The sequence below is a fragment of the Rousettus aegyptiacus genome, unplaced genomic scaffold (genome assembly GCF_014176215.1).
Source record: "Rousettus aegyptiacus isolate mRouAeg1 unplaced genomic scaffold, mRouAeg1.p scaffold_m13_p_6, whole genome shotgun sequence".
Taxonomy (NCBI): domain Eukaryota; kingdom Metazoa; phylum Chordata; class Mammalia; order Chiroptera; family Pteropodidae; genus Rousettus; species Rousettus aegyptiacus.
The window spans coordinates 95,257,907-95,275,662 of NW_023416309.1; the positions used below are offsets into that span (position 1 = coordinate 95,257,907).

Sequence of the window (17,756 nt, forward strand, 5' to 3'; positions counted from 1 at the left end):
TATAGGTCAAATCTAAGTAAATGCTAAGAATCTGCCTCATTCTATCAATATATTAGAATTTTATTCTATAAAAATTAGACTTGAAATAACTTAGAGATCTAGCCTGAGTTCCTGACAGCTGCTGTAATGGTACTTTCTATAATCAAGATTGACTTATTCTGGAAAATGTTTTTATATTACTGTTGTCTCGTGGGTTCAGGAACTTTCAGTTTAGCCTCGTAGGCTTCCCTTTCCTCACAGGTTTTCTTAGATTTTTTTTTTTAATCAAAAGAGTATAATTTGGAATGTATTGAATAAATTTTTTAAAATTGGAGTGAAATGAACTGATAGTTTTCTTTTTTTAATGTTCTATTGTGTTGAAAGTGCCTGGGTTCCTATAGCTGTTATTCATTCAGCAGCTTCCAAACTTTCACATTTTAACTAGAGCTCATTAAGAAAAAATATCCCAAAAGACAGTGAGTCTAGTTATTCAACAACAATTTTATTTAACAAATATTTATTGAGTGCCCTCTATACCATTAGGAACAGGGGGATGCTCTTCTCTCATTGAGCTTAACTTCTAGTAGAGAAGCCAATAGACAAGTAAAAAAATTAAGGATAATTTCAGATGGTGATAATAAAAAAAGAAAATAAAATAGAATAATGTGATGAAAGGGATGGGCTAGAAGTTGGGGCTACTTCAGATCGAGTGGTCAGGGAAGACCTCTCTGAGGATATTACATTTGATAGGACATCTAAATGACAAGAAGGAGCCAGCTGTGGAAAGATCTGAAGGAAGAAAGAGTTTTCCAAGTGGAGGAATGAGCCTGATGTGTTCACCAAATAGAGTGAAAGGCCTGAGTGACTGAAGCATGGTGATTGAGAAAGGTAAGTGTTAGATGAGGTTAGGGAGGTGCACTGAGGCGTTGGTGGTTATGACAGGAAGTAGATTTTATTCAGATAGCAATGTCTCATAAGGGTCTGATTTATAAGCCATCTCATAACTTAGAAAAATTAATTGTAAATGGTAATTCCTTTTTAAACTTTTTAATTTATTACTTGAAAAAATAATATAGTCACATAGTTCAAAATTCAGAAAGTTCAAGGGAATACAATAGGAATTCCTCCAAACCAAGTACTCAGTTTCCTGCCTTGGAAATAACCAGTGTCCCTAGAATCTTGTGTAGCTTTCAAGATAGATAGAGATTTTAAAACAAAAAAAATATTTGTGCCTCTTTAAATAGAAAGAGCTTCCTCATTTTTTAATAGACAGTGTGATAAGTTACATTGTCTGTATCGTAATTTATTTAATCAATCCACTGTTGGTTAACTTTTAGATTATTTATATTGTTTGTGATTACAAAGTGTTACAATGAGAAACCTTTTATATTTGTCATATTAAATATATCAGTAGAGTAAATTTCTAGAAGCGAAATTGCTGAAACAAAGTATATGCGTTTCTTATGCATTCTGATATACATTTCCCTTCATGGAGGTTGCACAATTAATACTCTAATTAGAAATGTTTTTCTTACCGTAACAAATATTATTGAACTTTTTGATCTTTGCTAATTCACTGGGTGAATCAATGTGTAGTTTAATTTGCATTTATTGTATTATGAATGAGAGGTGGAAATATTTTCATACATTTAAGAACCATTGGTATTTACATTTCTATAAACTATTGGCTGTTCTTTGTCTATTTTTCTTATAGGCTATTGACTTTTTTCTTCTTAATCTTTAGATTTACTTAATACTAAATCCCTCTCAAAGAATTTAAAAAGGCAAAAATAAATAATGTTATATGTCAAATTATGTGTTTTAAAAAGCAGTCATCTTTAACTTATAAATTTTATAAAGCATGAACTTGATAAGGGACATAAACAAAACCCAGTCTTTCCTTTGCTGATTAAAGTTTCTCTCTGATTGCTCTAAGTTTCATTTTAAGAAATATCTCTAAATTTTAAAAATGCATTTAGTATTTTGTTAGACTAGATTAAACTGCAAAATGTTTACCATAGCAAATATTCAAAAGTTATCCACACTTGCAACAGAGAAAGTCAGTATGACCTGTAATAATCTGTCCTTGGGGTGATTGGAAAGAAGTTATTACCTCCTGGGCTATATATGATTAAGGACATGTAACAGAAGAAGTACGACACTCCATGGAGGTCACACTAGTTTCTCAAAAAAGACCCGTCTTTCTATAGTTTCTATCTCCTCCCACCCCACCCCCAACTCCTTGCTTAATTATCAGTCTTTTTTGGCATCTTCTGTTTTGGAAAATGTAAACATCTCTCAGGTTTAAAATAGTTATGACATCGGGATTTTTTCCTTATTTGGAAACTGTACAGGGCTTTAAATCAAAAGACAAAAAATGATAGGCTTTTAAAAAATCCGTAACAAACCATCCTTTAGCACGAAGCTATGTTTCTGGCTATCTAGTTTGTGCACGTTTCTGTATTACATTGAACCGCATGAAATTGCCTACAGAACAATTATTTGGTTCAAGCTAATATCACCACAATCTTATTCCTGTAATTTTAAGGCTGATGACTGTGATGCTAACTTATAGTTATCTTGCATGTGATATGCCTCTGTTAGTTGTTGGTTTAAAAAAAAAAATTCTCTGGATAACTGAATTAGATCAAAGATGGAGGAATGCTTATAGAGAGTAAAAGAAAAGTAAAATATTACTGCATAAACTGTATATGTAACACTTTTCAGAATGTTCTAGCCTAGCTCTGCATAGACTGCAGGTTAAACTATTATGACATTTCCCTGTATTGTACAGGATTCAATCTTCTGAAAGAATCCTGATTATGTAAGAGTTTAGTTCATATTACTGATTTGTGTTTTCAAAATGAAAGAAATTATAACCAGTCTTTCTCTGCATGTAGAATGAATATATATACTTGATACTGGATGAAAAACTCACTTTTACCAGGGCTGATACTTGAGAGTGCCAGGCTTGGAGGTTTTGGCTTTGTGCATAACTCATCCAAAAGAACAAACTGACGATTTTCATTACATTGCAAATCTAATATACTCAGCACTGTTCTAAGGGCTCTTTTAGAGATACGTGAAAGAATCAAACAAGAAAAGTTAATGAACTTGAATGCAACTGGATAAATGTTTCAGTCATCAAAGTGTTTTTGCTGAATGCCTTGTTCCTGGCAGGCTGTGCTAGGTGGTGAAGGGGATACAGAGAATAGTTTGAAGTTCCTTTTAAGGAACTTAAAGTCTACCAGAGGCAATAGAAGTGTTCATAAGTGTAAAAGAAAACAGAAAAGAAGTGCACTGTGTAGGTTCCATTTAAAGCATTATATGTACATCATAATCATTGCCGGGAAGCATTATGTTACAGATTGTTATTACTTGCTAACTGATGTTACCTTCATTGGCATTTGAGCAGTATTAAAATCAACAGATATTTTTAAATATGTTTCTTGGTGTGACCCAGAAGAGGTATAACTCATAGGTCAGGATTTAATAGAGTGAACAGTAAAATAAATGGCAGTATGTAATAGATACGTTCAGCCTCAGAGCTGTTATCTTTCTTGGAAGTTTGCTAAGCTTTGGAGAATAAATTTCTCATTAGAGAACTTGGACAGTCTTGTCTTAACTTGTTTGAAGACAGGAACAGTATATTTTGGTGCTACTTATCTCCTGCAAAGGTTCTCAAAGCATGACCTTCAAATAGACCTCCTCTTTTCTAAAATTGTTTTTCTGCTGGGTATCTGCAGCAATTGGCATGAAATGCTAGAGTTCATGTAACACCAGGCTACTCTGCTGATGAACACTTTGCCCATGGTGCCTACTACAAGTGAAATTAATTAGATGTGTGCTATCCTAGTCAATTTCCCTCTCAGCAGGTTATGTGGTTAAAGCTCCTCAGAGTCTAAGGCTGATTCTCCAGTTCTCCTAGCTGCTGTGTTGGACATTTTCAAAAAAACTAGAAGAAAAGTGATATTTAAAAAAAAAAAAAAAAAAAAGACTTGGCTACAAAATAATTGACAAGCAAAAAAGAAAAAAAAATGGCTAAACCCAAAGTAGTACTTTTTCTGATCATAATAATGAACCATGGTTCAGTAGCAGCAATTAAGCCATTAAAATAAACTGGATTTTATATTTGTCTTTTTCTTAGAGAATTCTGGAATTGTTAATTGTTAGATGAATTTGAAGTATTTTTTTAACTTCAAAATAAATTCTATGATCGCTAAGTGTAGAACTGAGCCTGCACCCCACACCTTCAGAGCCAAATTTTATGCTCTTAACTAATGTGTAAAATTCACATCTTCTTTGCCAATCTGCCCAAAAGATAGTTTTAAGTAGGAATTTTGAAATTTCATTCTGGCCCTTCCCGGCATTATTATGGTAACTGGGATTTGTAAAACTGCCTAAGGTGCATTTACTCATTCCTAGACAAACGAACAGTTCTGTGAGAATGTGTTTTCTATCAAATGCCAAGCCTACCTTGATCATCATGTGATCAGGTGTAGCATTTGGTATTTTTTCCTGATGTTATCATGGAATCATGAATTACATGAACCAGGAAGTCTCAAATGCCACAGTGCTTAGTTTGCTAGCTTAAGTAAAATAATAGCACATCATGTGTTAACTTTATCTGTGATTACATCCTGGTAATATCAATGGTATTACTCTGTGAGGGTACCACTATATTTTGTTAATCCCCCTTCATGATTATTATTTAGGTGGTCAGTGCATGTATGTGAGTTGAGTGATTATTTCATATTCATTTGTACCTCTTTTTACAAATGATTTGAGGCAGTTTTAAATACTTAACATATAAAAGAGTAATCAGTTGAGGGAATTATAGCAAAAGGAATAACAACATTAAATAATAAAGCTATTATAGAATGAGCATATGAACCCTATATATATTATAGCATATAAGATAAGCATATGAGCCTATAGTTTCAAGAGAAACAAATTTGTCTCAGGGCTTCTTAGTAATGAAGCAGAGACGACAACACAATAAGATTCATATTGTCTGTCCATAGCTGAAAGTAAACCAAGTATTCAGAAAAGAAATTTTTCCCTTGGATGTTACAGACCAGATAATGTATGATATAATGGAACACATCCTTACATTATTTCTACAATTAATACATAGATTAAAATAAAACAGAATAGTACAAAGAATATTATATACTCAAATAATTATCATCCCTAATTAACACATTTATATCAACATATCTTCCTCAGATCATTCTTATTTTAAAAGAAATTTGAGCAATCAACTTGAAATGTCTTATGTTCTTTTCCCCAGTCTTATTCTTCTCCTTTGCTCTCCCAGCCTGAATCTGATGCATAGCTTGTCAATGTTTTTTTACTTCTACTACATGCATATGTCTGTAAATAATATATACTCTTAAATTTACATAAATAGTGTACTACACATGACATGCCAAAACTTGCTTTTTTTTCATTAGCATTGTGTTTGATCTTATCTGCATGGTTCTATAGATCTAGTTTATTAATTTTAAATCCTGAAATATAGTTTTTTATGATATGGAAATAACCCAATTTAGTTAGCTTTCTCTCCTAAGGAATTTTCAGTTTGTTTCTAGTTTTTCACTGTTATGAACAATGCCACATTGAACACTCTTGGCTATGTCTTCTCATGCCCATGTGCAGTTTCTCTAGGGCAGTGATTCTCAAAATGTGACCGGCATATCAGGATCACCTGGAAACTTGTTAGAAATGCAAATTCTCAGGCCACTTCCCAACTTCTGAATAAGAAACTCTGAGGATTGGGCCCAACAATCTGTTTATCTGGTGATTCTGATGTACACTAAAGTAACAGTATTACAGTTAAAAGTGGAATTACTACTATCTTAGTGTACACGTATATGTTCATCTTCACTAGATATGGCCTAATTCCTATCCAAAATATACTTTTTACTAAATGAGACTGTAAATTAGAATAATTTACAACAGCAGTATATGAGAGTTACCATATCCCCATTTTATTTTCTTTTTTGTGAACAATATTTTTATAGGGTAATTGGCTTTTTCTTATTGATTTTATACAAAAATTTATATGTCACTTTATATATTAATAAATTGTCATGCATTGCAAGTTTATTTTTCAATTTTTTTTTTTTTGGTTTTATTTATGGCACTTAAAAATTGTAACCAAATTCACAAACAGCTTCCCAAAGCATATAGGATTTTGAGTTGGATTTGATTTGCTACTGGGATACTCTGGTGAGATGTATAGCAGTTATTTGAAGGTCCGAGGCTTATGAGAGAGGTTAAAGTTAGAGAGACTTGGAAAATATTTGCAGAAGGCAGAAGTTTGATGCTGTTGGGGTGGATAAAATTACCATAAAAAAGAATGTAGATTGAGGAGACGACTGAGGATTAAAACATGGGAATCACAATGGAGGAAGATAATTCAACAAAAGAGATTGAGGAATGATGAAAAAATAGGGCAAGAGCAAGTTGAAGAATCTAGAAAATCGGATAATGATGTGGAGTGTAAGTAGGGAGAGGTCGCTATTGTTGCAGGGAAAGGAACACATCTAAGAAAGGGTTAAACGTTGCCCTTCAAAAGAACAGCTAACAGTTGGTTGAGGAATAGAAGACTACTCTTCATTAGTTTGCACTGAAGTGCAGAAGATGAGACAGTAGAGAGGTAACAAGGTCATTTTCCTTCAGGAGTGGGGTATTTGTGCCCCAAATGAAGGAGCCAGTGGCAAAGTTGTACATGGTGTTTACTATGCTGTCTCTGCTTCAGTCAGTCTTTATATGGATGTACTTTCTATCTCCTTTGAGTACGTACATTTCTATCCCCTTTGAGTAAGGTGATGATAAATACTGTGCAGAAGCTTAAAATGGGGTGGTATAATCGGGAGTAGGAGACTAGATTAGGTGATCTTCTGTGAGGTTAACATTTAAATTTGGGATCAGAATGCTAATGAGCCATTTGAATGATACAGGTAGAGAATTCCAAGCAAGAGACAAAGTTTCCAGTCTTTGGAAGATCAGACAAATGGTAGAATGGTGTACCATCAGTCTAAAATATCCTCTTGCTTCTTGGAGTGACTAGGGTGAAGAGAGAACAGAAATCTTTGTCCTCTGACTTTGGAAATCTCGTTTAACCTTCAAACTGGCGATGTCAAGGGTTCCAAGTCCTCCACCTCCGGCAGAAATGTCGAGTGGCCCTGTAGCTGAGAGCTGGTGCTACACACAGGTAAGTTCATGTTTTCACCCTTTAAATCTTGGATCTTGGGAGGATTTCATGGGCGAAAGGAATAAGGTTTCTTTCTACACCGGGTTTCCTGCTTTCTCTGGGACATAACCGCCAAACAGAAGATAGATAAGGTGCTTGTCAGCTTTCTATTTCTTGGTTCTCCAAGTGGAATCTCAATGCCCTAGGCCAGTATTTTTCACAGGAGGTTGAAAGGGAGAAGTCTTTGAAACTAGATCTTTTTACATCCTCCTTGATGAAAATGTGTTCCTCTGGTGAGCAACTCAAGGGGAAAACTAGGTTTGAGATTCGTGACCCCAGGTAGTGGCGTCAACATCTCAGTTGTTAAACACAGCTCTGAGCAGCGGTTCATTTTAGGTATGGCTTTATCATCTGCTTTCCCAGCCCTGTCCATGTTTTTCTCACCTCCCATTCAGTGTTTCTCAGAGGCTGAAAAAAGTTATGAAAGCAGTCGGTCACTGTGAGATTTCTGAAAATGTGAATGAAGGACCTAAGGCGAGAAAAAGCTGACCCTTTGTGCTGGCCAGACAGTGCTGTCTTCCTTGGGATCATGCAGAGGGAGGGAGGGGAGATGATGATCTGATCTTCAGCCTGTTTAGGTTGCCCACTTGCTATTTAATTGCTTCCTGGTTTTCTATCAACAGATCAAGGTAGTGAAATTCTCCTACATGTGGACCATCAATAACTTTAGCTTTTGCCGGGAGGAAATGGGTGAAGTCATTAAAAGTTCAACCTTTTCATCAGGAGCCAATGATAAACTGAAATGGTGAGGAAGAATACGTCTAGCTGTAAAAATTTTTCTAAAAGTTGACTGTTTTGCTTGGTTTTATGGGAGACTGACTGGAATGTAAGATCCTTGGAGGCAGGAACTTTGTTTTATTCTTAATGTATTCCCCAGTACCTAGAACTGCCTGACACATAGAGGTGCTCGCTCTGTATTTATTGTGTTAATTTAATAAGTATATCAGGGATCCGCAATTTCAGTTGTCTGGAGGGTAATGTAAATGAGTAAAGAGGGCCAGTGTTATAAACAATATCCATATCCGGTGTCATTGTTGACTACTTGGCAAATAAGTGAGTGTCCTTCTAAAAGAGGTGGTGGCTCCTCAGCTCCAGCTGACTATAGCGTGTGTGAATAACGGCCTGACCATTCCCAGATTTTCTAATTGTTCAAAATCGCAAGAAATCTAGATTATAAACATACAATCTCTTAACTTTTGAATTGCCTTTTTAAAAAACAATGAAGGAGATTTATTTGCTTACATAGCTGTAATGCCCAGGCTATAGGATGGTATTGCAGCTTTGTTTGATCCAGCAGACCTGTGGTTAGATTAAGGACCTCATCTCTGCTCTGCCCCACCCTGCTCTCCACACTGTGGAACATCTCAGGTCTAATTTTCCTTGGGTTAAAGGACGATGGGCAGTAGTAATGAGCATAACCCATTACCATCCAACAGAAATTTTTGAACTTCTTCTGAACTAACCGTGTGGCCAAGAATATGTCGTACATGTACTGATTGGTTTAGGCCTAGGTGACCTCAATTAATTCCTGTGGCAAGGGGAATACAATGTGGGAGTGGGGGTCAGTCCAATCTAAACCATATGTCCTCTTGAGGAGGGGCAGGCAGTGAAGGATACAACCATGTGCTCACTGCACAGACCAGAGCACATGTCTGTGAACCACCAGTTTTGACTTCTCATAACCCACTGAAGAATTATTTAGTATATGTTGGCTATGTGTATTAAGCAATGTATTACTAGGTGCTGAGAGAATGCTTATTCTTAAGCATTGTATTTAAATCCACATCTTTAGCACGATATACAGTGACGTAAGTGGCATATGCACTCCCTAGAGAGGCACTGGATTAGGCCACCTGTTTGAGAGAGGTGCCATAACACTGGCAAGGCCTAAGGATACATATGGTCTATGTATTATATATGGTAGAAGCAGTGTCTGAACCACATGCAGTTCAACTAATGACATTTACAACTTATTCAGTTGAACCTATTAAATTCTGTCTGAATTTTGTTTTGATTCATTGGTAACAGATTGGCATTTCTGACTATTTAGAAGCCTAGCTTGGAGCTCTACCCTGTGTAATGGGAGTTTGCTTTTTCTGTGCTTCCATACTGCCTCCTTTATTATAATATTAGATTATTATTGCCAGATTGATAAAATATCTGTACACGATTAGGGACTATTCACATATTTCTCTAGAATACTTTTTCTCTCTCAAGGTAATATTGAAGAGCTCACTGACATTTTTTTTTCATGATTTCACCAGAGTCCTGACAAAATTAGGGGCTGTCTTTCCTGAGATTGAGGATTAGAATAGAAAACGAGGTTGACTTTTAAAATATTTTGTCGGGGGAAGAGTGATTGGGAGATTATGAGAAAAGAAGCAGAGATGTAAGGGATGTGTTTTCAGATTCCAGTATGCCCCTTTTTGTTGTTTGCTTTTTAAAAGGTGATTCAGGTTACTCTAGAAAAGCGGTTCCCAAGTAGTTATTGTACTGAAGCAGAATCTCCTGCTCATGGGGCCTGGGTTTGTTTGTTTTTAAACATCTTCCTCTCTTGATTTTGATGTTCTAGCGTTCTCTTGTCATTTCATGAGCCTATATGTTTTCAACATATACGTTTTTTCTTGTATGTTTTGGGCAGGTGTTTGCGAGTAAACCCAAAAGGGCTAGATGAAGAAAGCAAAGATTACCTGTCACTTTACCTGTTACTGGTCAGCTGTCCAAAGAGTGAAGTTCGGGCAAAATTCAAATTCTCCATCTTGAATGCCAAGGGAGAAGAAACCAAAGCTATGGGTAAATGTTCTATTCTTTGTTCAATTCTTTTTCACATCCAGCAACTTCATAGGGTTTTTCGAGTAACCCTAAATATGACTCTTTTTTTTTTCACCCCAGAGAGTCAACGGGCATATAGGTTTGTGCAAGGCAAAGACTGGGGATTCAAAAAATTCATCCGCAGAGATTTTCTCTTGGATGAGGCCAACGGGCTTCTCCCTGATGACAAGCTTACCCTCTTCTGTGAGGTGAGTCCTTCTACCCCACTGTGAGACTAGCACTTCCCAGGCCTGATCGGTATTGGTAGACATAATTGTATTGTATTAGGGCTAGAAACTGAGAAAAACCCCCAAGTGGAGTGGTGCTGCACAAAAGTTACTTATGTGAGTGAAAAATATGCCATGTTGTCAGGGTACTTGGGCATATCAGCTTTTCACTTGTTACTGGTCTTAAAAACAAAGATTGTGCACTATCTTGGTATGTGTGATCTTTGAGTTGCTTGAGTTCTGACCTTTTTTATGGGTTTTATCAGTATTTGTAAAGACTGTCACTTCAAGCTGAGGAGAATGGACAGCAACTAGATATGCATGTTTGTTTCTTAAACTTTTGACTTCCCTTTGAATATGAGTCTACATATATTTAAATATAGATCACTTTTCTTTTCTGATCTTTGAACTAGATGACCTACCAGGAATTGAATGTCTCTAGTTTGTTCTTGCTAGAGTAATTGTGAAATAGGAAGGTAAGAACGCTTTTTTTTCTAGTGAAGGTTATGTAAAGCTCTCTAACTCATAGTTAGCTGAGAGTAATGTGTAGTCAGCTAGGAGAGTTGTTCTCTCACTAATGACCCAAGAGCTTTTCTTCAAGAGGTTTACAGGAGAAGCCTTAAAGAGAAATTCCCAGGCTATGAGTGAGTTGTAAAGTGGTTTTGTTAATGAGTATATACTAATAAGTCATTTCATGCTGTTATTAACACATTTATACTCATAAGCTCACGGTATAATAAATGACCAAAGCCACCAGTCAACCAAGATGTTAGTGTTTTCTATATGTTGTATGGTCAAGCAACCACTTCCTGAGCAGCACCACTTGATGAGAATGACTACTGTATTTTCATGGGGAGGGTGCAGGCAAATTCCCTAACTACCAATGTGCTCTGTCAAGTAATAGGCTCACACTGAGTTAACAACTTTTTCGAAGGCCTGTCACCACCTATGCAGCTGGGAAGGGTGTCCCTTAGGAATGTTGCCCTTTCGTAGAGGAGGCCTGGCCAGCAGTAGCTGGCTCCTTTTCCAAGTAACAGCTTATTGAATATTCCCATAGAATGGTTCCTGGTGGTTAGAAAATTTGGGGGTATATTTTATTAAAATACACACCAAATACCTAAAATGCAGTTGTGTAATAGTTACCTTCTCTCCTTTTTAATGGCTAAATAAAAGGAACTATTAACACGATGGCATCTATATAAATACATAAATTGTTGCAGTTGTTTTTTGCCTTATGAACTTGAAATTTGAATTCTATATAAATCTAGTTACATACTCAGTTGCTCAGATGAAGAAATGAAAACAATTAGATGGTTTTATGTGAGGTTAGATGTTATGTGAACAGACCATCAATTAAATCTTCACCTATCTTAAAGACTTAAAATTTAAAAATAGTGGAAAATTCTAATTTCTGTTGGAAATGAAACCCAGTCTTTGAACTGTTCTCTGAAGAAAGAGCTGTCTCCTCTAAGTATTGCATCTGGTGTCTTAGGCAGTGCCCTAACCTTTATTGTAGCATTTTCAAGTCTACCGTGCGCCCAGCCTTTTCTCATATGCTTCCCCCTTCCCCCAATCTGCTCCAACCCCTGTACTGACTTGGTTTGGAAACCAGTTGTCCTGCCCTCATTTAGCAATCTCTCCTCCTGTGGTTAAGTCCAAGGCGTTCTTTCCCTATTCTCTTCCCCGTATGAAATTCTCTTAGGAGAAATCCTGTGGTTAAGTTTAGATTTGCCTTACTGACTTAGAAGGGAAGTGAGATGACACTTTGGAAATGAGGAGATGTTGAACAGGGAAACGTCTGCTGGGTTCTGCTGATGCCATCGGTTTCTTACCATCGGACCAGGTATGCCATCTGTTCATCTCACACTTCTCTGTTGGCCACAGGTGCTGAGTGTTGCTTCTCGTACTTGGGCTTGTGCCTAGTGAGACTCATTTCTGTTCCAAGGCTCTCTGTGGACTTAGTAGCATTCAGCATCGCAAGACAGTTGTGTGGGGGTGTGTGTTGGATATGTGGGTTTTAAAAATGTCTGCAACTCCATCTAAGTTCTTAGCGCTTTACAAAGCTAAATCATTCTTTGATGCACATTCTATACCTTTGACCTGTTGCTCCCTTTTATCAATGGAATGTTTATAAACAAGTTGATTCTAGTTCATATTTATGTTATTTATTATTGGTTTAGTTTTTTATTTTAGAGGCTTTTATGAAACTGACGTCCACATACTAATTTAGATTATGAATACTGTACTCCTCCATTCCTCAGTCAACCTTTGGCCCAGACACTTCTGTCCTATTGTGATGCAATATATATATAGTTGTTTCATGAATTTTGGGGGTGGAGCCACAAGAGGGAATCCTAAGGTGCAAGACTGAGAATCACACATTTGTGTGTTTGAGCTTTATTTTAATGGTATTACTATTAATGAATATGTAAATGAAATTAGATTGCAAATTCTGAAAATGTTGAATGGGTAGTCTTCTTTGTAATGTGCTGCACTGGGTTCACTTTCAGTTCTCCCTGATGGATGTTTTTATCTATTAGGAAATGTGGCAGTTCTTCCAAGTTGATATTGCTTAGTTAACGTATTTGCAAAGCATTTCTTGCATTGTCTGTCACAGTCCTTTGAGCTAGCTTAGTTCTGTTATCTTCATTTCATGTTACTGGGTAGAGAAGCAGTGCCTAGGGAGGTCAGGTAATTTTTTCCTAACAATGTGCAGCAAATTAGTGTCAGGGCCATGTCAGCTCTCCATTTTCCATCTCTAGTGTGCTGTGCCACACTAAGTGGAGCCGAATGCTATTCACCCAGGGAAACAAGGGCTCTACGAGGTTTTTAACAGAGTATTTTTGTAATGAAAAAAAGAATCATTAAATCTTAATACTTTTAATTTTCTATTAATAATTTGGACCACAGAAAATATACATGAAATGTTTCAGCTTCTGTCGACCCTTCTCTCCATTTATTTATATTGAAAACAAGTAGCTGTTAGCAATAAAGGTGCATATATTCCATGTTTATTGTATATGACTTTGGCAGGTATAAGACTCCAGTACTTTGTAATGCTGCAATTAAAGTTGAAATATCAAATATAGGAAATATGAAATATCTAGACACTAGTTAACTCTTAAAACATTTCTTTCCTTCTCAGACATGGACTGTTCCTTCATAGCCTCTGAATGTGATTTTTGCCAATTTTTAAATATGTAGGTCTGTTCATTTTTCCTTTTTTATCTAAAATTTTATTAATGGATTATTTGGATATACTAGTTGAACTGTATGAAAATGCTAGTATTTGATTCTTGACCTATGAAAATGGTGATTTAATATGTAACATTATTACAGGTTATAAAACATGATAATGTAGTAGAAACCTAGAACCCAACCCAACAGTATCACCAGTAACTGGGAACTAACCTGCATATGTTTCTCCCATATCCCTTAGACCTATTGTCTCTTCATGCAGAAGATGATATCATAAACAGCTATTTTGTATTGTACCGTATCACTCCCTCGTTTATTATTTGCATGCCTGAACAATATATTGTTTAGATTTGGTTGGTTTTGAGCTTTATAAAAATGCCGTCAGAATGAATGTAGTCATCTAGGACTTGCTCTTTTCACATTATATTTCTAAAATTTATTTATACTGTGGATGTAACTATAATAGTTCATTTGTTTTTAGTGCTGTAAAAAAGCCCATTATATGAATATACAACAGTTTATTCATTCTTTTACTGATGGTCATTTAGGTTGTTGCTAGTCTTTTGATTAGAAATAGTGCTGCTGCTATAAACAATCTATATACAAAGTCTGTTCTTTTTTTCAATTGTTTTAATTATATGGAAGTTAAATATATTTCCATTAGTTTTAACTTTTTACGTTTATATAAAATGTACAATTGGCACAATCTTTAGCCTTTTATGAAATTTTCTTTTTTAAGAAAAGGAATTGACTTTAAAAGTGAGGACCTTTTACAACTTCAAATTTAGAGGGTTATACAGCCTTCCTGAGACTTTTTATGCAGTCATTTGTAAGACAGATGACATAAATGTCACAGTCACGTCATCTTCACAGCTGTAATTCTGAATGAGTCTCCATAGTCAACTTTATAGGCATTAAAAAAATCTTTAGTTTTTCTCAAAATGGTTTCATTTTAGCATCATCATTTGCAGAGGAAAACAATCCCTTTCTAAGTTAAAAGTTTGGGCTCTGAAGACTCATTTGTGAATGCCATTTAAAATTTATTTTTAATTAAGCGTATTTAATGTTGGTAAGAGGTGCCAGACATTCAGAGCTCTGGAGACTCCAGGCATCCATATATCTACAGAACAAGTCTGGCTCAGACAGTGAAGGTACATTCTCCTTCCTGCTGTGTTCCTGTCTGTGTCTAGAGAGAGGAATTGTCCCGGCGAGAGGAGTCATAGTCTTTGGGCCTAACTCATTACTAGGCATGCATCTAACCAATAGAGGGTCCACCGGTAACCATAGTTTGCGGTTCACCTTATCTCTTGCCAATTCATTTTACCCAGTCTAGTAAATTGCCATCAAGCGTTAATGACTTTGAGCTCCTGTCAGCCTGGTTTAATTCAAGCTTAGGAACTCAGTGCCAAAAACATTCTCCATTCTCTTCACTGGCCAGCTTAAGAGATTCCTGCCTTTCTGTATGAGGAAGTTGGGTTTAATCGGCCTTTTTTCTCTCTTTTTTTTAATTCAATCAGAAGTATTTTGAAGCTATAACTGGAAACAGGCAACTTCTACTTTGGATATTAATATTATATCAAAGAAGTAAGGGTGTTAATATGGGAGAATAGCAGAACCAAATTAGAGCTCTTATACGGGACAAGAAAGAATCTTTTTGTGTGTGTGTGCTGGGTTTGTGCTGGGTCTCGGGCTATTAACATAATATTATAATCTGGCTCTGATAAATGTGCTACTAATGGTAAGCACATTCATAATTGATTAAGTTGGCTGTTTTATTGCTCAATACTATTGCTCATTTTAAACAAATGAATAAATTTCTTGACCTGATAGTACATATCTCTTTCTCCTGCACAGAAGGGACTAAGGGTCATTCGGATGGGGCAGTAACTTCGCCTCAGGGTTTATGACTGCATTTAAGGGATGACTTGCATCTTTGAAAGTTAGAGGAAATTTGGGTCATTTAGGATGTTCCTCAGCTGTCTTTCTCAACTTACAGGAATAGCAAGTATGGAGAGCTGATACTCAAGGTTTATGAATTGTGCTTTGATTTTAACATTTCTAACAATATGATATAGGAGATGAAGCATAGCAATGGTTGTTAGGTAGAAGACTGATCTGCTGGGTCTTAATCTTCAGTTTGGTATCTTAAATTTATTTTATAATATATAATTTATAAATCCTTGTATTTGGTATCCTAACAAATTTATCTGACTTTCACTGACCTTTCTAGAAGTTACCTTGGTTTTTATCTAGGGGGAACTGTTAGTTCAGCTGAACATGCTACTGCCAAAGCCATAGTGGCAAATTGGATCCCTCCCCTGTCGCCATGATTCTGTTCCAAAGCTACACATGTGTGGCTGGCTGGAGCCAGCCATCTTGTATGTCATTGTCACAAATGACTGAGTATAAATGGTGTGGGATACCCACCCAGTTAGCACTACCAGAAAGATTTTCCAAGCCCAGTCCTGTTCATTAAACTAACATTTGTGAGGAAGTGCCAATTATTTAACAGGCCGTATGGAAGCTGCATTTTATTTTCTTGTTCCAGGCCTAACTAAAATAATTGAAGTGCCTTGTGTTTACTAGATTTTTCTCTTTAAAGAGTTTAATTTAAATGGTAGTTTCTATAGATGTTCCTTGTATTTAACCTTTGCTTAATAAGGCAGAATAAGGTAAAGACTTAAGGTTTAACATTTGTTTCTGTCAGTTTTTTTCCTTCTGGTGGCTTTGCCCAGGTTTTAGGTCAGGGGAAGTGGAGCTTATTAGAAGTTGGAGAAGATTTATGGAGTTCTCTCATCCTGAGATGGTGTAGAGTAAATATGATTGTGATAGATTGGAAATTACTTGATCCAGAGAATAAAGCCTTGATCTGTTTCGGTGGTTTCAAGAGAATATTACTAACATTAGTATCCGAATGTACTATAGCAGTGAGATAAAAGTCATCTATCTATCTTCCTGCTGGGAAGAAAATTTTTGGTAACAAAAGCTTTGGACTGTGTTTCCTTGTCTTTCACAGGTGAGTGTGGTACAAGATTCTGTCAACATTTCTGGCCAGAATACCATGAATATGGTGAAGGTTCCTGAGTGCCGGTTGGCTGATGAGTTAGGAGGACTGTGGGAGAATTCCCGGTTCACAGACTGTTGTTTGTGTGTTGCCGGCCAGGAATTCCAGGCGCACAAAGCTATTTTAGCAGGTTGGTATTTATTCATGGGGAACATTAGTTTTAGGGAAACAAGGAAGAACAGTGACTGCATAATCACCTTTTGAATAACTTCAACCTTTTGAACTAGTGCAACAAATTGCAACTAAATATATTTTTATATTGTGACATTGGTTGCCATAACCAAAAAGGCTACTCTCTATAAAAATGGTATTGCTGTTTTTCCTCTCTGTAGTGGACTTAGGCCACCATTTTCAAGGAATGGATGATGATATGTATCGAATGCCTTTGTGCTTAGAGAGTAGATGTCAAAACACTGATCAAGAGCAGGTATTACTCCTAGAGAGCAACTTAGAATGTAACAGAAGATTCTGGACTCAGGACTAAACCACCATCTAGCTAAGTCCCTAGCCCTGGAGGTCTTAGCCTCTCTCGAAGAATGAGAATGTTACCAGTGACACGGAGGATCAGGTCTTGTTCTAATAACAGGCTCATTGTCTTTAAGACGAGAAAGACTGGCGCAGTGGAAGAGCTAATAAAGCAGAACTGACTTACACAAAAGCATAGCAGTCAGCCGCAAACTTCTATTCAGGCCATAAGACATAAGAAGAAATTGCATGAACCTTCCGGCAACAAATTTCTTACCAAGGCCCTCAGCTCTATTATTCTAAAACACACCTGGCAGAATCTCAGTCTGGCTCAGTCTAACCATCTTCCTGTTCCCTTTCTCAACTAGGTGTGACTATGTATTGCTAAAGGAAGTTATTAACTCTTAAGTTAGTGTCTCCATACTCAGCTAGGAGCTCCATGAACTCTTTCTACAATTAGTTCCCTTTCATTTTCTCAATAATAGGTACTTCAGACCTTTAGCACTCTTTTATTCTCCTACTCCTAGAAGATGACCTTGCTACTCCTTCCAAGAGAAAGAGAAAATTGAGGCTCTTCTCCCTCAGCTCTTGCCTCTCACCTTACCTGCATTTCCCCTGCATTCTCAGTGTAGTGGGTATTCTTCCTTGTGTCCAAAGCAGATTGTTCATTCTCCTTCTGATCTATTTCATATCCCATACTGTCTTCTCAGAAGCGTTACATCCTTATCTGGTATCTTCATCTCTCTATCTC

At 36.5% G+C, this 17,756-nt stretch overlaps 1 protein-coding gene across 12 annotated transcripts in view; it reads left to right on the top strand.

The window, feature by feature from the left end:
• Positions 1-17,756, top strand: part of LOC107517587 (speckle type BTB/POZ protein) — a 60,580-nt gene that overhangs the window by 34,346 nt on the left and 8,478 nt on the right. For 5 of the 12 annotated variants that reach the window (XM_016158461.2, XM_016158451.2, XM_016158457.2 and 2 more), the window contains 5 exons: positions 7,058-7,201; positions 7,864-7,985; positions 9,882-10,033; positions 10,133-10,260; positions 16,493-16,670. In XM_016158461.2, coding sequence (XP_016013947.1) covers positions 7,124-7,201; positions 7,864-7,985; positions 9,882-10,033; positions 10,133-10,260; positions 16,493-16,670 — 658 coding nt within the window. In that variant the 5' untranslated portion in view covers positions 7,058-7,123. Of the gene's footprint in view, positions 1-729; positions 868-7,050; positions 7,202-7,863; positions 7,986-9,881; positions 10,034-10,132; positions 10,261-16,492; positions 16,671-17,756 lie in introns of all 12 variants that reach the window. The other 7 variants (XM_016158459.2, XM_016158460.2, XM_016158453.2 and 4 more) reach the window with 3 other exon arrangements.